Genomic DNA, 20,603 nt, shown 5'->3' on the forward strand with positions numbered 1-20,603 from the left:
ATTTTTATTTCCTGTATTATTTTCTTATTTTATTTTCATTTTTCATTTTTATGTTTATTTTATTTTATTTTATTTATATTTAATTTTATTTTTATTTTAATTTTACTTTATTTTTATTTCCTTTATTTTCTTATTTGATTTTCTTTTTTCTTTTTTTTTTTACCTTTTATTTTATTTATTATTTTATTTATTTTTATTTTATTTATATTTGAATTTATTTATATTTTATTTTATTTACATTTTATTTTATTTATATTTTATTTCATTTCATTTTACTTGATTTTATTCCTTTTATTACTTTCTTATTTTCTTTTATTTTTCATTTTATTTCCTGGAATTTTTTGGGGAACTTTCCAGGCCTTTCTTAACTTTTAATTATTATTTTTTTAAAGATTTCTTTATTTACTGATTTAATTTTAATTTAATTTAATTAATTACCTCTTTTATTGATTTATGTATTTATTTCTTTTATATCTTTATTTATGTTTTAAAATTTAATTATTTTTATGCTTTTAATTATTTTGTTTTTATTTTAATGTATTTTAATTAAATTTATTTATTTATTGAATATATTTTAAATTATTTAATTTATTTCTGCATTCATTTATTTTCTATATTTATTTCTTTTAAATTTAATTATTTCTTTATTTGTTTATGCATTTATTTTCTATATTTATTTCTTTTAAATTTAATTATTTCTTTATTTTTTAATGCATTTATTTTCTATATTTATTTCTTTATTTTGGGGGATTTTTTTGGTTTTTTGGGGCAATTTTTTGGGGGAGATTTTTATTTTTTTGGGGGGCGGGAATTTGGGAAATTTTTAAAACTTTTCCAAAAACAAAAAAATCAATTTTTTTTCTAAAATTTTTTTTTTTATTAATTATTATTTTTGGGGGGGATTTTTCAATTTTTGGTTTTGTTTTCCCGGCGTTGGATCCGAGATTTTTTTGGTATAAAAAAAGGAAAAAAAAATTAAAAAAAAAGACAAAATAACAACAAAAAAAAAAGGGAAAAAAAAAGAAGAAAAAAAAGGAAAAATTTGAATTTTTTTTTTGGTTGTGAATCCAGCCGGGAATCCCCTGAGGACCCCGGGATTCCCAAAAAACCAAAAAGAAGAAAAAAAAAAAAAAAACAGCTGGAATTGTGCAGCGCTCCCAGGATTTGGGATAAAACTTCTTAATTTCGCAATTCCGAGTGGATTCTTTGGGGTTTGGGGGGAAATCCAGAGAGATAATGGGGAAAAAATGGGGGAAAATGGGAAAAATGGGGAAAATGGGGAAAAATGGGGGAAAATATGGGGGGGAAAATGGGGAAAAATGGGAAAAATGGGGGGAGAATGGGGAAAAATGGGGGAGAAATGATGAAAATTGGGGAAAAATGGGGAAAAAGGGGGAAAAATGGGGGAAAATGGGGGAAAATGGGGGGGGAAATGGGGAAAAATGGGGGAAAATGGGGAAAAATGGGGGAAAAATGGGGGGGAAAATGGGGGGAAATGGGGAAAAATGGGGAAAAATATTGGGGGAAAAATACTGGGGGGAAAATGGGGGAAATGGGGAAAAATGGGGGAAAATGGGGAAAAATATTGGGGGGAAAATGGGGAAAAATGGGGAAAAAATGGGGGGAAATGGGGAAAAATGGGGGAAAATGGGGAAAAAATGGGGAAAAATGGGGAAAAATGGGGAAAAATGGGGGGGAAAATGGGGGAAAAATGGGGGAAAATGGGGAAAAATATTGGGGGAAAAATACTGGGGGAAAAATACTGGGAAAAATGGGGAAAAATGGGGGAAAAATGGGGAAAAATTGGGGGGAAAATGGGTAAAAATGGGGGGGAAATGGGGGGAAAATGGGGGAAAAATGGGGGGAAAATGGGGAAAAATGGGGGAAATGGGGAAAATATGGGGGGAAATGGGGGAAAATGGGGGAAAATGAGGGAAAATGGGGAAAATGGGGGGGGAAAATGGGGGAAATGGGGAAAAAATGGGGGGAAAATGGGGAAAAATGGGGAAAAATGGGAAAAAATGGGGGGAAATGGGGGAAATGGAGGGAAATGGGGAAAAAATGGGGGAAATGGGGGAAAATGGGGGAATGGGGGGAAAATGGGGAAAAATGGGGGGAAAATGGGGAAAAATTGGGGGAAAAGGGGAAAAAGATGGGGGAAAATGGGGGGGAATGGGGAAAAATGGGGGAAAAAATGGGGGGAAAATGGGGGGAAAAATGGGGGGAAATGGGGGGAAATGGGGAAAAATGAGGGAAGAACGGGGGAAATGGGGGAAAATGGGGGGAAAAATGGGGGAAAAATGGAAAAAATGGGGAAAATGGGGAAAAATAGGGGAAATGGGGGAAAATGGGGGGAAATGGGGGGAAAATGGGGGAAAATGGGGAGAAATGGGGGGAAAATGGGGAAAAATGGGGAAAATGGGGAAAAATGGGGAAAAATGGGGGAAAATGGGGAAAATGGGGGAAAAATGGAGGGAAATGGGGGGAAATGGGGAAAATGGGGGGAAATGGGGGGAAAATGGGGGGAAAACGGGAAAAATGGGGAAAAATGGGGAAAAATGGGGGGAAATAGGGGGAAAATGGGGAAAAATGGGGAAAAATGGGGGGAAAATGGGGGGAAATGGGGAAAATGGGGGGAAATGGGGAAAATTTGGGGGGAAAATGGGGGAAATGGGGAAAATGGGGGGAAATTGGGGGGAAATATGGGGGAAATGGGGGAAATTGGGGAAATTGGGGAAATGGGGGGAAAATGGGGGAAATGGGGGGAAATGGGGAAAATGGGGGAAAATGGGGGAAAATTGGGGAAAATTGGGGTTAAATGGGGGGAATTAGGGGGGAAATGGGGAAAATGGGGGTTAATTTGGGGGGAAATTGGGGGGGAATTGGGGGAAAATATTGGGAGAAAAGATGGGGAAATGGGGAAAATGGGGGGAAAAGGGGGGAATTGGGGAAAATGGGTTGGATTTGGGGGGAATGGGGGGAAATTGGGGGAAAATGGGGGATTAATGGGGGGAAATGGGGAAAATGGGGAATTGGGGTAAATGGGGGAAATTGGGGGGAATTGGGGGGAAATGGGGAATTGGGGGGGGAATGGGAAATTGGGGAAATTGTTGGAAATTGGGGGAATTTGGGAATATGTTGTGGGGAATTGGGGGAAATTGGAGGAAATTGAGGTGAATTGGGGGGAAAATGGGGGGAAATGGGGGGAAATGAGGGAAAATGGGGGAAATTTGGGGGAAATGGGGAAAAATGGCGGGGGGGGGGACATCCAAGGTGGCACCAAGGACTCCAAAGGTGACACTGGGGACCCCAAAGGTGGCACCAGGGACATCCAGGGTGGCACCAGGGACCCCAAAGGTGGCACTGGGGACATCCAGGGTGGCACCAGGGACATCCAGGGTGGCACCAAGGACTCCAAAGGTGACACTGGGGACCCAAAGGTGGCACCAGGGACATCCAGGGTGGCACCAGGGACCCCAAGGTGACAGAGAGACACCAAAGGTGGCACTGGGGACATGCAGGGTGGCACCAGGGGACATCCAGGGTGGCACCAGGGACTCCAAAGGTGGCACTGGGGACAGGGTGGCACCAGGGACATCCAGGGTGGCACCAAGGACTCCAAAGGTGGCACTGGGGACATCCAGGGTGGTACAGGGACATCCAGGGTGGCACCAGGGACCCCAAAGGTGACACCAGGGGAAAATGGGGGTGACAGAAGGACCCCAGGGGTGGCACAGGGACCCCAGAGATGGCACTGAGGGTGACACAAATGTCACAGATGTCACCGTGAGGTTTTATTGCCCACGTCCTGTGCCAACCTCCTGACGCTGGGGTTGGGACACTCGATGGCCCTGGGGGTGACACAGGGACCCCAGGGGAGGCACAGGGACCCCAGGGGTGACAGAAGGACCCCAGGGATGGCACTGGGGACAATCACAAGTGTCACCGTGATGTTTTATTGCCCACGTCCTGTGCCAACCTCCTGACGCCGGGGTTGGGGTACTCGGGGGACACTCGATGGCCCCGGGGGTGGCACAGGGACCCCAGGGGTGACACAGGGACCCCAGAGATGGCACTGAGACCCCAGAGATGGCACTGGGACCCGAAGGATGGCACAGGGACCCCAGGGGTGGCACAGGGACCCCAGGGGTGGCACAGGGACCCCAGAATGGTACAGGGACCCCAGAATGGTACAGGGACCCCAGAGATGGCACAGGGACCCCAAGAATGACACAGGGACCCCAGGGGTGGCACAGGGACCCCAGGGATGGCACAGGGACCCCAGGGGAGGCACTGGGACCCCAAGAATGACACAGGGACCCCAAGAATGACACAGGGACCCCAGGGGTGGCACAGGGACCCCAGAGATGGCACTGGGACCCCAAGAATGACACAGGGACCCCAAGAATGACACAGGGACCCCGGAGGTGGCACAGGGACCCCAGGGGTGACAGAAGGACCCCAGGGATGGCACTGGGGACAATCACAAGTGTCACCGTGATGTTTTATTGCCCAGGTCCTGTGCCAACCTCCTGACGCCGGGGTTGGGGTACTCGGGGTTCTCGATGGCCTCGGGGGTGGCACAGGGACCCCAAGGATGGCACAGGGACCCCAAGGATGGCACAGGGACGCCAGGGGTGGCACAGGGACCCCAGGGGTGGCACAGGGACCCCAGAGATGGCACAGGGACCTCAGAGATGGCACTGGGACCCCAGGGGTGACAGAAGGACCCCAGGGATGGCACAGGGACCCCAGGGATGGCACTGAGAGCGGCACCAAGGTTGTCACAAGTGTCACCGTGATGTTTTATTGCCCAGGTCCTGTGCCAACCTCCTGACGCCGGGGTTGGGGTACTCGGGGTTCTCGATGGCCCCGGGCCCGAATTTGAGCTCCAGGAAGGCGCGGGGGTCGTTGGGGGCTTTGGCCAGGCCACCGGCGAAGGGCACCGTGCCCAGGGGCACCAGGAAACTCTCGGGGAACTCCACGTCCTGCCGGTGACCCAGCCACGTGTCCTTGGTCATCACGGCCGAGCCGGGCCGGACGTAGAAGGGCCACAGGTCCACGTGCAGTCGGTTCGTCCGGCTGTAATGGACCCGAAAAAATTCCCCCTCGCTGGCTTTCTCCCACAGGAAACCCTGCGGGTCCTCCACGGGCCCACCCGAGGCCACCACCTCGGCCAGCCAGCGACATTTGGGGACATCCTGGCGGTACAGCCCCACATCCACGTCGTAGTCCCAGGGGATGATGTCCCCGAGGCGGACGGCGCCCAGCAGGGTCCCTCCCTCCAGCCAGTGGCGGATCCCGGCCGCCTCCAGCTGGGCCAGGACGTGGCGGGCGGTGGCACGGAGAGCCCGCAGGCAGCAGGGCGGTGTCCAGCGCCCGGCCAGCAGGTACTCGGGGGTTTGCCAGCGCACGGTGCCAAAGCAGCGCGGGGTGTCCTTGGTGCAGCCGTGCCAACGCCGGGAACCGTCCGGCAGCAGCTCCAGCTTCAGCCCGAAGCGCTCCAGCAGCGCCCGGCGCTGGGCGCTCAGGGAGCTTTGGGATCTCCACAGGGCGTGAGGGGACGGAGGGGGACGAGGGGACAGCGGGAAGGAGGATGGCAGCAGGAGGAGGTGCCAGCCGCGGAGGGCGGCTTGGAGGGACAGGGAGGTGACAACGGGGCGGGACAAAGGGAAGGGGAGGGAGAAGAGATCGCGCGTCCGCAGGAGCAGCACGGCCGGGGCGCCGTCCAGAGCGCCGCAGCGGTCACCCTGCTGGTCACCCTGCTGGTCACCCTGCTGGTCACCCTGCTGGCCACCCTGCTGGCCACCCTGGTGGTCACCCTGGTGGTCACCCTGGTGGCCAGCGAGGCCGTAGCGCGCCGTCCACGCTTTGATGTCCACCTCCAAGGTCAAACACCGCGGGCGCCGCTGCCCCACGGCCGCCGCCACCACCTTGGTGGTGGCATCTGAGGTGGCTTCCAGGATGTCCCTCATGTGTCTCAGCAAGCCCGGCACGGCTCGGGTGCCATCCGGCACCAAGGCCACGTGGCGGGTCCGCACGGCCAGCTCCGGCCGCGGGGGTGGCCGGTGAGGCTCCGGCCGCAGGGACAGCACGGTGACACCGGCGGGCAGCGGCACCGGCGGGTACGGGGACGTCTCGGCGGCCACCAGCACCGGGACGCCGGGCAGGGCGGCGAAGGAGCGGGCGGTGGCGGCCACGTCGTGCTCGGGGCCGTCAAAGTCGCGGAGGATGACGGTGACACCGGGGACACCCTCGGGGACGCGCTGCCGGGGGTGGTGGCACTGAGGGGACGAGCCGGGGACCAGGCGGGAGCAGAGCAGCAGGAGGAGGTTGAGAGCGATGGCGGCGGCCAGGGCGGCCTGGCAGGGGGTGATTCTCATGGTGGGGGTTAATTAAGTCACGAAGGAGGTGGTTAATTAATGAATGGGTTGGTTAATGGGGTTAATGAGTTAATTAGAGGGGGGGATTGGTTGATTTGGAGGCGTTGGGGCGGTCGGTTCTTTGGCGGTGGTGGCGATGCCCGAGGTGACCACGCGGTGGCGCTGTGGAGGTGAAAAAAAAAAAAATTAATGAGGGGTTGTTAATGAGGAGTTAATTAATTCCCAAAAAAATCCTCTCTAATCTTCCAAATACACCCCCCGAAAAATCTTAAAACCCCCGAAATCTCCTCTAGCCCACCAAAGAACCCTAAAATGTTCGAAATTCTCTATAAACTGTCAATGACCACCCCTCAAAGTCTCCTAAACCGCCCAGAATCCCCTCTACTCTTACAAAACCCCCCAAAAAAGCCCAAAAATGCCCTTTAAACCTCCGAAATTCCCAATAAACCCCCCAAATCCCCCAGGACCCCCCAAAATCCCCTCTAACCTTCCAAAGACCCCCCCAAAAACCCCCCAAAATCCTCTACAATCGCCCAAAAATTCCTTATAACCACCCAAAATCCCCTCTAACCTTCCAAAGACCCCCCCAAAAATCACCCAAACCCCCCAAACTCCTCTACAATCGCCCAAAAATTCCTTATAACCACCCAAAATCCCCTCTAACCTTCCAAAGACCCCCCCAAAACCCCCAAAAATCCTCTACAATCGCCCAAAAATTCCTTATAACCACCCAAAAATCCCCTCTAACCTTCCAAAGACCCCCGGAAAATCCCTAAAACTCACCCCAAAAACCCCTCTAACCCCCCCCCAGAGAACCCCAAAAATCCCCCAAAGACCCCCCCCAAAAAACCCCCAAACCCCCCCAAAATCCTCTACAATCGCCCAAAAATTCCTTATAACCACCCAAAATCCCCCCTACCTTCCAAAGACCCCCCCAAAACCCCCAAAAATCCTCTACAATCGCCCAAAAATTCCTTATAACAACCCAAAAATCCCCTCTAACCTTCCAAAGACCCCCCCACAAATCCCCAAAACCCTCAAAAATCCTCTACAATCGTCCAAAAATTCCTTATAACCACCCAAATATCCCCTCTAACCTTCCAAAGACCCCCCCAAAAATCCCCAAAATCCTCTACAATCGCCCAAAAATTCCTTATAACCACCCAAAATCCCCTCTAACCTTCCAAAGACCCCCCAAAAATCCCCAAACCCCCAAAAATCCTCTACAATCGCCCAAAAATTCCTTATAACCTCCCAAAAATCCCCTCTAACCTTCCAAAGACCCCCCAAAAATCCCCAAACCCCCAAAACTCCTCTACAATCGCCCAAAAATTCCTTATAACCACCCAAAAATCCCCTCTAACCTTCCAATGACCCCCCAAAATCCCCAAACCCCCCCAAAAATCCTCTACAATCGCCCAAAAATTCCTTATAACCACCCAAAAATCCCCTCTAACCTTCCAAAGACCCCCCCAAAACCCCCCAAAATCCTCTACAATCGCCCAAAAATTCCTTATAACCACCCAAAAATCCCCTCTAAACTTCCAAAGACCCCCGGAAAATCCCTAAAACTCACCCCAAAAACCCCTCTAACCCCCCCCCCCAGAGAACCCCAAAAATCCCCCAAAGACCCCCCCCAAAAAACCCCCAACCCCCCAAAATTCCTCCACAGCCCCCTCGTTGCCACGGCAACAGCGCCTCCCTTTGGCCACGCCCCTTCCTGCTTGCCACGCCCCTTCCTGCTTGCCACGCCCCTTTCCCTCTTAGCCCCGCCTCTTTCCCCGCCCCCTTCCGGCTCCCTTTCTGGCAGGAAGCCGCTGCCGCCCGTGGCTCCCTTTGTGGCAGCCGCCATGGCGGCCGAGCGGGCTCCGCCGGCCCGGGCCCAACCTCCGCCCCCCGGCCCCGCTCCCGGCCCCGCTCCGGGCCCCGCTCCGGGCCCCGAGCCCGCGGCACGAACCGGCCTCAGCCTGCCGGGCATCCTGCACTTCATCCAGCACGAGTGGGCGCGGTTCGAGGCGGAGAAAGGGCGCTGGGAAGCGGAGAGGGCCGAGCTGCAGGTAATGGCGGCGGCGCTGCCCTCATGAGGGGACGGAGGCTGAGGGGACACCGAGGGGACACTGAGGGGACACCGGGGGGACGGCGGGGGTCACCGGGGTGGGGTGGCCGCTGCTGGCGCCATCTTGGGAGGAAATGGCGGCCGGGGCGGCGGGGAGGGGGTGGGGACACCGGGAAGGGGCGGGGGAGGCACCGGGAGCGGGGATGGGGACACTGGGATGGGACTGGGGATACTGGGATGGGGATACTGGGATGGGACTGGGGATAGTGGGATGGGGACACTGGGGTGGGACTGGAGATACTGGGATGGGACTGGGGATACTGGGATGGGCACTGGGGATACTGGAGATACTGGGGTGGGACTGGGGATACTGGGGTGGGGATACTGGGATGGGGACACTGGGATGGGACTGGGGATACTGGGATGGCACTGGGGATACTGGGATGGGGACACTGGGGATACTGGGATGGGATTGGGGATACTGGGATGGGATTGGGGTGGGACTGGGGATACTGGGATGGGACTGGGGATACTGGGATGGCACTGGGGATACTGGGATGGGGATACTGGGATGGGACTGGGGATAGTGGGATGGGGACACTGGGGTGGGACTGGAGATACTGGGATGGGACTGGGGATACTGGGATAGCACTGGGGATACTGGAGATACTGGGGTGGGACTGGGGATACTGGGATGGGACAGGGGATACTGGGATGGCACTGGGGATACTGGAGATACTGGGGTGGGACTGGGGATACTGGGGTGGGGATACTGGGATGGGGACACTGGGATGGGACTGGGGATACTGGGATGGGATTGGGGTGGCACTGAGATGGGACTGGGGATACTGGGGACACTGGGATGGCACTGGGGATACTGGGATGGGGATACTGGGATGGGAACAGTGGGATGGGACTGGGGATACTGGGATGGGGATACTGGGATGGGGATACTGGGATGGGGATACTGGGATGGGACTGGGGGTACTGGGGTGGGACAGGGGATACTGGGATGGGACTGGGGATACTGGGATGGGGATACTGGGATGGGCACTGGGGATACTGGGATGGGGATAGTGGGATGGGACTGGGGATACTGGGGTGGGACAGGGGATACTGGGATGGGACTGGGGGTACTGGGGTGGGAATACTGGGATGGGACTGGGGATAGTGGGATGGAGACACTGGGATGGGACTGGGGATGCTGGGATGGGGATACTGGGATGGGACTGGGGATACTGGGGTGGGACAGGGAATACTGGGATGGGGACACTGGGATGGCACTGGGGATACTGGGATGGGGATACTGGGGTGGGACTGGGGATACTGGGATGGGGATACTGGGATGGGACTGGGGATACTGGGATGGGGCAGGGGATACTGGGATGGGACTGGGGGTACTGGGGTGGGAATACTGGGATGGGACTGGGGATACTGGGATGGGCACTGGGGATACTGGGATGGGGATAGTGGGATGGGACTGGGGATACTGGGGTGGGACAGGGGATACTGGGATGGGACTGGGGGTACTGGGGTGGGAATACTGGGATGGGACTGGGGATACTGGGATGGGCACTGGGATGGCACTGGGAACACTGGGATGGGGACACTGGGATGGGACTGGGGATAGTGGGATGGGACTGGGGATACTGGGGATACTGGGGTGGGACTGGGGATACTGGGATGGCACTGGGGATACTGGGATGGGGATAGTGGGATGGGACTGGGGATACTGGGGATACTGGGATGGGGACACTGGGATGGGACTGGGGATAGTGGGATGGGATTGGGGATACTGGGATGGCACTGGGGATACTGGGATGGGGATACTGGGATGGGACTGGGGATACTGGGATGGCACTGGGTGACCTCCCTGTCACCCCTAGGGTTGGGGACACATCCTGGGTGTCACTGGGTGTCCCCAAGTGTCTGTCACCCCTGGGTGTCCCTGGCTGTCCCCAATGTCCCCTGGTTGTCCCTGGCACCCCTGGGTGTCCCCGATGTCCCCAAGGTCCCCTGGCTGTCCCTGGCTGTCCCCAATGTCCCCTAGCTGTCCCTGTCACCCCTGGGTGTCCCTGATGTCCCCAAGGCCCCTGAGTGTCCCCAAGGGTCTGTCACCCCCTGGGTGTCCCCAGTGTCCCCCCTGATGTCCCCAATGTCCCCAAGGCACAGGTGGCGTTCCTGCAGGGCGAGCGCCAGGGCCAGGAGAGCCTCAGGGACCCTGAGTGTCCCCAGTGTCCCCAAGGCCCCTGAGTGTCCCCAGGTGTCTGTCACCCCCCTGATGTCCCCCCTGATGTCCCCAATGTCCCCAAGGCGCAGGTGGCGTTCCTGCAGGGCGAGCGCCAGGGCCAGGAGAGCCTCAGGACCCTGAGTGTCCCCAAGGGTCCCTGAGTGTCCCCAGGTGTTTGTCACCCCCTGGGTGTCCCCAGTGTCCCCCCTGATGTCCCCACTGTCCCCAAGGCGCAGGTGGCGTTCCTGCAGGGCGAGCGCCAGGGCCAGGAGAGCCTCAGGACCCTGAGTGTCCCCAAGGGTCCCTGAGTGTCCCCAAGGGTCTGTCACCCCCTGGGTGTCCCCAGGTGTCTGTCACCCTCCTGATGTCCCCCCTGATGTCCCCAAGGCGCAGGTGGCGTTCCTGCAGGGCGAGCGCCAGGGCCAGGAGAGCCTCAGGGACCCTGAGTGTCCCCAAGGGTCTGTCACCCCCTGGGTGTCCCCAGTGTCCCCCCTGATGTCCCCAATGTCCCCAAGGCGCAGGTGGCGTTCCTGCAGGGCGAGCGCCAGGGCCAGGAGAGCCTCAGGACCCTGAGTGTCCCCAGTGTCCCCAAGGCCCCTGAGTGTCCCCAGGGGTCTGTCACCCCCCTGATGTCCCCCCTGATGTCCCCACTGTCCCCAAGGCGCAGGTGGCGTTCCTGCAGGGCGAGCGCCAGGGCCAGGAGAGCCTCAGGACCCTGAGTGTCCCCAGTGTCCCCAAGGCCCCTGAGTGTCCCCAGGGGTCTGTCACCCCCCTGATGTCCCCCCTGATGTCCCCACTGTCCCCAAGGCGCAGGTGGCGTTCCTGCAGGGCGAGCGCCAGGGCCAGGAGAGCCTCAGGACCCTGAGTGTCCCCAGTGTCCCCAAGGGTCCCTGAGTGTCCCCAAGGGTCTGTCACCCCCCTGATGTCCCCCCTGATGTCCCCACTGTCCCCAAGGCGCAGGTGGCGTTCCTGCAGGGCGAGCGCCAGGGCCAGGAGAGCCTCAGGACCCTGAGTGTCCCCAGTGTCCCCAAGGCCCCTGAGTGTCCCCAGGGGTCTGTCACCCCCCTGATGTCCCCCCTGATGTCCCCACTGTCCCCAAGGCGCAGGTGGCGTTCCTGCAGGGCGAGCGCCAGGGCCAGGAGAGCCTCAGGACCCTGAGTGTCCCCAGTGTCCCCAAGGGTCCCTGAGTGTCCCCAAGGGTCTGTCACCCCCCTGATGTCCCCCCTGATGTCCCCACTGTCCCCAAGGCGCAGGTGGCGTTCCTGCAGGGCGAGCGCCAGGGCCAGGAGAGCCTCAGGTCCCTGAGTGTCCCCAAGGGTCTGTCACCCCCTGGGTGTCCCCAGGTGTCTGTCACCCCCCTGATGTCCCCAATGTCCCCAAGGCGCAGGTGGCGTTCCTGCAGGGCGAGCGCCAGGGCCAGGAGAGCCTCAGGACCCTGAGTGTCCCCAAAGGTCCCTGAGTGTCCCCAGGTGTCTGTCACCCCCCTGATGTCCCCAATGTCCCCAATGTCCCCTGTGGTGTCCCCAAGGCGCAGGTGGCGTTCCTGCAGGGCGAGCGCCAGGGCCAGGAGAGCCTCAGGACCCTGAGTGTCCCCAAGGGTCCCTGGGTGTCCCCAAGGGTCTGTCACCCCCCTGATGTCCCCAATGTCCCCAAGGCGCAGGTGGCGTTCCTGCAGGGCGAGTGCCAGGGCCAGGAGAGCCTCAGGACCCTGAGTGTCCCCAAGGGACCCTGAGTGTCCCCAAGGGTCTGTCACCCCCTGGGTGTCCCCAGGTGTCTGTCACCCCCCTGATGTCCCCCCTGATGTCCCCACTGTCCCCAAGGCGCAGGTGGCGTTCCTGCAGGGCGAGCGCCAGGGCCAGGAGAGCCTCAGGACCCTGAGTGTCCCCAAGGGTCCCTGGGTGTCCCCAAGGGTCTGTCACCCCCCTGATGTCCCCAATGTCCCCAAGGCGCAGGTGGCGTTCCTGCAGGGCGAGTGCCAGGGCCAGGAGAGCCTCAGGACCCTGAGTGTCCCCAAGGGACCCTGAGTGTCCCCAAGGGTCTGTCACCCCCTGGGTGTCCCCAGGTGTCTGTCACCCCCCTGATGTCCCCCCTGATGTCCCCAATGTCCCCAAGGCGCAGGTGGCGTTCCTGCAGGGCGAGCGCCAGGGCCAGGAGAGCCTCAGGACCCTGAGTGTCCCCAAGGGCCCCTGAGTGTCCCCAAGGGTCTGTCACCCCCTGGGTGTCCCCAATGTCCCCCCTAATGTCCCCAAGGCGCAGGTGGCGTTCCTGCAGGGCGAGCGCCAGGGCCAGGAGAGCCTCAGGACCCTGAGTGTCCCCAAGGGACCCTGAGTGTCCCCAAGGCCCCTGAGTGTCCCCAAGTGTCTGTCACCCCCCTGATGTCCCCCCTAATGTCCCCAAGGCGCAGGTGGCGTTCCTGCAGGGCGAGCGCCAGGGCCAGGAGAGCCTCAAGCTGGACCTGGTGCGGCGCATCCGGATGTTGGAGTTCGCCCTCAAGCAGGAGAGGTGGGGCAGAAACCCGAAAAAACCACCCAGGAATCCTAAAAATCACCCCAAAACCCTAAAAAATCACCCCAAAAACCCTAAAAACCACCCAGAAATCCTAAAAATCACCCCAAAAACCCAAAAAACCACACAGGAATCCTAAAAATCACCCCAAAACCCTAAAAAATCACCCAGGAATCCTAAAAATCACCCCAAAAACCCAAAAAACCACACAGGAATCCTAAAAAATCACCCAGGAATCCTAAAAACCACCCCAAAACCCTAAAAAATCACCCAGAAATTCTAAAAAGTCACCCAGGAATCCTAAAAATCACCCAGGAATCCTAAAAACTGTCCAGAAATCCTAAAAAACCACCCAGGAATCCTAAAAAACACCCCAAAAACCCGAAAAATCACCCAGGAACCCTAAAAATCACCCCAAAACCCTAAAAAATCACCCAGGAATCCTAAAAAATCACCCAGGAATCCTAAAAAATCACCCAGGAACCCTAAAAATCACCCCCAAAACCCCAAAAAAATCACCCAGGAATCCTAAAAAATCACCCAGGAATCCTAAAAATCACCCAGGAATCCTAAAAACCGCCCCAAAACCCTAAAAAATCACCCAGAAATTCTAAAAACCACCCAGGAATCCTAAAAATCACCCAGGAATCCTAAAAAGTCACCCAGGAATCCTAAAAATCACCCAGAAATCCTAAATAATCACCCAGAAATCCTAAAAACTGCCCAGAAATCCTAAAAAAACACCCAGGAATCCTAAAAAATCACCCAGAAATCCTAAAAATCACCCCAAAAACCCAAAAAAATCACCCAGGAATCCTAAAAAATCACCCAGAAATTCTAAAAAATCACCCAGAAATCCTAAAAAACACACAGAAATCCTAAAAACCACCTGAAATCCTAAAAAATCACCCAGAAATCCTAAAAAATCACCCAGAAATCCTAAAAAAACACCCAGAAATCCTAAAAACCACCCCAAAACCCTAAAAAATCACCCAGGAATCCTAAAAAATCACCCAGAAATCCTAAAAAATCACCCAGGAATCCTAAAAAATCACCCAGAAATCCTAAAAAATCACCCAGGAATCCTAAAAACCGCCCCAAAACCCTAAAAAATCACCCAGGAATTCTAAAAAATCACCCAGAAATCCTAAAAACCTCCTAAAAATCACCTAGAAATCCTAAAAAAATCATCCAAAAAATCCCAAAAATCACACCAAAAATCCCCTCAAAAATCACCTAAAAAAACCCCCAAAAATCATCCCAAAACCTTCAAAACCCCACCCCAAACCCCTCCAAAATCACCCCAAAAAAACCCCAAAAAACTCCCCAAAACCTTCAAAACCCCACCTCAAAAATCACCCCAAAAAAACCTCAAACCCCAAGACCCCAAATCCCAAAAAAAACCTCAAAAATCCCCCAAAAAACCAAAAATCACCTGAAAAAAACCCCAAAACCCCCAAAAATCACCCCAAAAATCACCTAAAAAAAACCCAAAAATCATCCCAAGAAAACCCCAAAACCCCAAGACTCCAAATCCCAAAAAAACCCCAAAAACCCCAAAAATCACCCAAAAAAACCCCAAATCTCCCTAAAAATCACCTAAAAAACCCCAAAAATCACCCAAAAACCCCAAAAATCACCCAAAAAAAACCCAAATCTCCCTAAAAATCACCTAAAAAACCCCAAAAATCCCCCAAAAAACCAAAAAATCACCTGAAAAAAACCCAAAAACCCCCAAAAATCACCCCAAAAATCACCTAAAAAAAACCCCAAAAATCACCTGAAAAAAACCCAAATCCCCCCAAAAATCACCTAAAAAAACCCAAAAATCCCCTAAAAAAACCCAAAAATCCCCCAAAAATCACCTAAAAAAACCCAAAAATCACCCAAAAAAACCCCAAAAATCACCCCAAAAAAACCCCCAAAAATCACCCCAAAAAACCCCCAAAATCACCCCAAAAATCACCTAAAAACCCAAAAATCCCCCCAAAAAACCCCAAATCCCCCCAAAAATCACCTAAAAAACCCAAAAATCACCTAAAAAACCCCAAAAATCACCTAAAAAAAACCCCGAAAATCACCCAAAAAAACCCCAAATACCCAAAATCCCCAAAAATCACCCAAAAAATCACCTAAAAAAACCCCCCAAAATCACCCCCAAAATCACCTAAAAAACCCCCAAAAATCACCTAAAAAACCCCAAAAATCACCTAAAAAAGCGCCAAAAATCACCCAAAAAAACCCCAAATCCCCCTAAAAATCACCTAAAAAAACCCAAAAATCCCCCAAAAAACCCCAAAAATCACCTAAAAAAACCCCCAAATCACCCCAAAAATCACCTAAAAAAACCCCAAAAATCACCCAAAAAATCACCTAAAAAAACCCCCCAAAATCACCCCCAAAATCACCTAAAAAACCCCCAAAAATCACCTAAAAAACCCCAAAAATCACCTAAAAAAGCGCCAAAAATCACCCAAAAAAACCCCAAATCCCCCTAAAAATCACCTAAAAAAACCCAAAAATCCCCCAAAAAACCCCAAAAATCACCTAAAAAAACCCCCAAATCACCCCAAAAATCACCTAAAAAAACCCCAAAAATCACCCCAAAAATCACCTAAAAAACCCCCAAAAATCACCCCAAAAATCACCTAAAAAAACCCCAAAAATCACCCAAAAAACCCCCAAATCCCCCCAAAAATCACCTAAAAAACCCCCAAAATCCCCCCAAAAAAACCCCAAATTCCCCCAAAAATCACCTAAAAAAACCCCAAAAATCACCCAAAAAAACCCCAAAACCCCCCAAAAATCACCAAAAAAACCCCAAAAATGACCCAAAAAAACCCCAAATCCCCTCAAAAACAACCGAAAAACACTAGAAAAATCCCCTAAAAAACCCCAAAAATCACCCAAAAAAACCCCAAATCCCCCCAAAAACAACCAAAAAAACACCCCGAAAATCACCTAAAAAAACACCAAAAATCACGCAAAAAAACCAAAAATCCCCCCGAAAATCACCTAAAAAAACCCAAAAAATCACCCAAAAAACCCCCAAATCTCCCTAAAAATCACCTAAAAAACCCCCAAAAATCACCCAAAAAACCCAAAAATCACCTGAAAAAACCCAAAAATCACCCCAAAAATCACCTAAAAAAACCCCAAAAATCACCCAAAAAAACCCCAAATCCCCCCAAAAATCACCCCCAAAAATCACCTAAAAAACCCCCAAAAATCGCCCAAAAAACCAAAAATCACCCCAAAAATCACCTAAAACCCCCCCCAAAAACCCCAAAAATCACCTAAAAAAACCCCAAAAATCACCCAAAAAACCCCCAAAATCACCCCAAAAATCACCAAAAAACCCCCAAAAATCACCCCAAATAAACCCCAAATCCCCAAAATCCCCAAAAATCCCCAAAAAGCCCCAAAAATCCCCCCAAAAATCACCTAAAAAAACCCCAAAAATCCCCCAAAAATCACCTAAAAAAACCCCAAAAATCACCTAAAAAAACCCCAAAAATCCCCTAAAAAATCCCCCCAAAATCACCTGAAAAATCATCAAAAAAAACCCCAAAAATCACCCCAAAAAAACCCCAACCCCCCCCAAAAATCACCTAAAAAACCCCCAAAAATCACCTAAAAAAACCCCAAAAATCACCCAAAAAACCCCAAAAATCACCCCAAAAATCACCTAAAAAAACCCCAAAAATCACCTAAAAAAACCCCAAAAATCACCCAAAAAACCCCAAAAATCACCCCAAAAATCACCTAAAAAAACCCCAAAAATCACCTAAAAAAACGCCAAAAATCACCTAAAAAAACCCAAAAATCCCCCCAAAAATCACCTAAAAACCCCCAAAAATCACCCCAAAAAAACCCCAAATCCCCAAAAATTCCCAAAAATCCCCAAAATCCCCAAAAGCCCCAAAAGCCCCAAAAAGCCCCAAAAAGCCCCAATTTCCCTGCCAGGTCCAAGTACCACAAACTGAAATTCGGGACGGAGGCGGCGCCGGGGGAGAAGCGCCCGGAGGAGCCGCGTGAGAACCCCACAATTTGGGGGGTTTGGGGTTTTTTGGGGTTTTTGGGGGAATTTGGGGGGATTTGGATTTTTTGGGGTTTTTTGGTGGGATTTGGTGCGTTTTGGGGTTAATTTTGGGTTATTTTTGTGTTATTTTGGGTTATTTTTGGGGTTATTTTTGGGGTTAATTTTGGGTTATTTTTGTGTTATTTTGGGTTATTTTGGGTTATTTTTGGGGGTATTTTTGGGGTATTTTTGGGGGTATTTTTGGGGTATTTTTGGGGGTATTTTTGGGGTATTTTTGGGGGTATTTTTGGGTTATTTTGGGGGTATTTTTGGGTTATTTTGTGTTATTTTTGTGTTATTTTTGGGTTATTTTTGGGGTATTTTTGGGGTTATTTTTGGGGTTTTTTTGGGGTTATTTTTGGGGTTATTTTTTGGGTATTTTTGGGGGTATTTTTGGGTTATTTTGGGTATTTTTGGGGGTATTTTTGGGTTATTTTGGGTTATTTTTGGGGTTATTTTTGGGGGTATTTTTGGGGTATTTTTGGGGTATTTTTGGGTTATTTTGGGTTATTTTGGGGGGTATTTTTGGGTTATTTTTGGGGTATTTTTGGGTTATTTTTTGGGTATTTTTGGGGGTATTTTTGGGTTATTTTTGGGGGTATTTTTGGGTTATTTTGTGTTATTTTGGGGGTATTTTTGGGGTTATTTTGCGTTATTTTTGGGCTGGTTTGGGGCTATTTTGGGGTTATTTTTGGGTTATTTTGGTGGTTATTTTTGGGGTTATTTTGGGGTTATTTTGGGGGGTATTTTTGGGTTAATTTGGGTTATTTTGGGGTATTTTTGGGGGTATTTTTGGGTTATTTTGGGTTATTTTTGGGGGTATTTTTGGGGTTAATTTTGGGGTATTTTTGGGTTGTTTTGGGCTGGTTTTGGGGCTATTTTGGGGTTTCTCACCCCCCATTTTCCCCCTCAGTGTCCAACGGCCCCGTGGAACTCGAGGGAGCCTGGAAGGAGGGGAGGCAGCTCCTGCGCCAGTGAGTGCTGGGAATTTGGGGGAATTTTGGGATTTTTTTGGGGTTTTTTGGGGGTTTTTGGGGTTTTTTTGGGTCAGGGAGGGTTTGGGGCTTTTTGAGCAATTTTTGAGACATTTTGGGCCAAATTTGGGGCAGTTTTGTGGAATTTTTCCGGAATTTTGATGAGGATTTTGGTGATTTTGTGGAATTTTTGGGGCATTTTGGGGTGGGTTTTTCTTGGGTTATTTTGGTGGAGTTTTCTTGGAATTTTTGGGTCATTTTTTGGAATTTTGGAGGGGATTTTGGCAGGATTTTTGTGGGGATTTTTCCAAGATCATTGTGGATTTTTCTGGGATTTTTGCAATTTTTTCCCAGCGTTTTTGCAGGATTTTTCTAGGATTTTTAGGGAATTTTCCACGTTTTCATGGAGTTTTGGGGGGATTTTTGGGGAATTTTTCACATTTTCATGGGAATTTTTGGGGGATTTTTTCACATTTTCATGGCAATTTTTATGGAATTTTGAGGGAATTTTTCACATTTTCATGGGAATTTTTGGGAATTTTTCACATTTCCTGGGGAATTTTTGGAGAATTTTTCACATTTCCACTGGAATTTTTGAGGTAATTTTTTGGGGAATTTTTCACATTTTCATGACAATTTTTGGGGAATTTTTCACATTTTCATGGCAATTTTTATGGAATTTTGAGGGAATTTTCCACATTTCCATGGCAATTTTTGGGGAATTTTTTCACATTTTCATGGCAATTTTGGGGGAAGTTTTAGGGAATTTTCCATATTTTCACAGGAATTTTTGGGGGGATGTTTGGGGAATTTTTCACATTTTCATGGGAATTTTTTGGGGAATTTTTTCACATTTTTATGGCAATTTTTATGGCATTTTTGAGGGAATTTTTCACATTTTCATGGGAATTTTTGGGGAATTTTTCACTCTTTCCATGGCAATTTTGGGGAATTTTTTCACATTTTCATGGGAATTTTTGGGGAATTTTTCACATTTTCACGGGAATTTTTGGGGAATTTTCTGGGAATTTTTGGGGAATTTTTCACTATTTCCATGGCAATTTTTGGGGAATTTTCCGGGAATTTTTGGGGCAATTTTTCACTATTTCCATGGGAATTTTTTGGGAATTTTTGGGGGATTTTCCACATTTTCATGGGAATTTTTGGGGAATTTTCTGGAAATTTTTGGGGAATTTTTGGGGAATTTTTCACTCATTCCATGACAATTTTTGGGGAATTTTTTCACATTTTCATGGCAATTTTTATGGAATTTTGAGGGAATTTTCCACATTTTCATGGGGATTTTGGGGGTAATGTTTTGGGGAATTTTTCACTCTTTCCATGGCAATTTTGGGGAATTTTTTCACATTTTCATGGCAATTTTGGAGGAATTTTGAGGGAATTTTCCACATTTTCATGGGATTTTTGGGGAATTTTCCAGGAATTTTGGGGGAATTTTTCACTATTTCCATGGGAATTTTTGGGGAATTTTCCACATTTCCACGGGAATTTTGGGGGAAATTTTGGGGAATTTTTCACTCATTCCATGACAATTTTTGGGGAATTTTTTCACATTTTCATGGCAATTTTTATGAAATTTTGAGGGAATTTTCCACATTTTCATGGGAATTTTGGGGGAAATTTTGGGGAATTTTTTCATATTTTCATGGGAATCTTTGTGGAATTTTTCACATTTTCATGTCAATTTTGGGGGAAATTTTAGGGAATTTTTCACATTTCCATGGGAATTTTGGGGGAATTTTTGGGGGAATTTTCACTATTTCCATGGCAATTTTGGGGAGTTTTTTCACATTTTCAGGGCAATTTTTATGGAATTTTGAGGGAATTTTTCACATTTTCATGGGAATTCTCCGGGAATTTTGAGGGAATTTTCCACATTTCCACGGGAATTTTGGGAGAATTTTTTTAGGGAGGAATTTATATGGAATTTGATGGAATTTCCCACTTTTCTCTGGGAATTTTTCCGCCCCCTCAGAGCCGATTTCCGGCCTTTCCCCTCCCCCATTCCGGTTTTTTCCCGCGCTTTTTTCCCCCCCCTCAGGTACCTGGAGGAGCTCGGCTACAGCGACGCCATCTTGCGCATGCGCTCTCGCCGCCTCCGCGCGCTGCTGGGCCGCAGCCCTCAGGCGATCCCCCCGGCAATCCCCCCGGGAATTCCCTCAGAAATTTCGGGAATTCCCTCGGAAATTTCGAGAATCCCCTCGGAAATTGCGGGAATCCCCTCAGGAATCCCGCCGGGAATCCCGGGAGCCCCTCGCAGCCCCGGGAGTCCGCCGTCCCCTCCTCCCGGCGCGGAGTCGCTGCTGCTGCGCAGGATCGAGGAGCAGATCCAGAGGTTTGGGGCCGATCCCGG

General features: G+C 50.5%; 2 protein-coding genes across 6 annotated transcripts in view; one reads left to right on the forward strand and one right to left on the reverse strand.

Annotated features, from left to right (window-relative positions):
* Window positions 1-4,487: 4,487 nt before the first annotated feature.
* On the reverse strand, window positions 4,488-8,483 carry FKRP (fukutin related protein). Its single transcript, XM_059872450.1, has 2 exons — window positions 8,341-8,483; window positions 4,488-6,545 (listed from the first exon to the last, which is right to left on the reverse strand). Exon 2 carries the CDS (start codon window positions 6,381-6,383, stop codon window positions 4,794-4,796), a length of 1,590 nt encoding a protein of 529 aa, XP_059728433.1. The 5' UTR covers window positions 6,384-6,545; window positions 8,341-8,483; the 3' UTR covers window positions 4,488-4,793.
* Window positions 8,224-20,603, forward strand: part of STRN4 (striatin 4) — a 34,640-nt gene continuing 22,260 nt past the window's right edge. For all 5 annotated transcript variants that reach the window (XR_009490104.1, XR_009490103.1, XM_059872447.1 and 2 more), the window contains exons 1-5: window positions 8,224-8,440; window positions 13,068-13,171; window positions 17,141-17,208; window positions 18,169-18,229; window positions 20,292-20,585. Coding sequence is in view for 3 of the 5 variants with exons in the window: in XM_059872447.1 (XP_059728430.1) it covers window positions 8,234-8,440; window positions 13,068-13,171; window positions 17,141-17,208; window positions 18,169-18,229; window positions 20,292-20,585 (734 nt within the window). In the remaining 2 variants the exon portion in view is untranslated. The remainder of the gene's footprint in view (window positions 8,441-13,067; window positions 13,172-17,140; window positions 17,209-18,168; window positions 18,230-20,291; window positions 20,586-20,603) is intronic.

The sequence above is a fragment of the Haemorhous mexicanus genome, chromosome 36 (assembly GCF_027477595.1).
Source record: "Haemorhous mexicanus isolate bHaeMex1 chromosome 36, bHaeMex1.pri, whole genome shotgun sequence".
Taxonomy (NCBI): domain Eukaryota; kingdom Metazoa; phylum Chordata; class Aves; order Passeriformes; family Fringillidae; genus Haemorhous; species Haemorhous mexicanus.

Bases quoted from the DNA above. Each gene is read 5' to 3' on its own strand.
- FKRP (XM_059872450.1), bottom strand. From the start codon at position 6,383: ATGAGAATCACCCCCTGCCAGGCCGCCCTGGCCGCCGCCATCGCTCTC.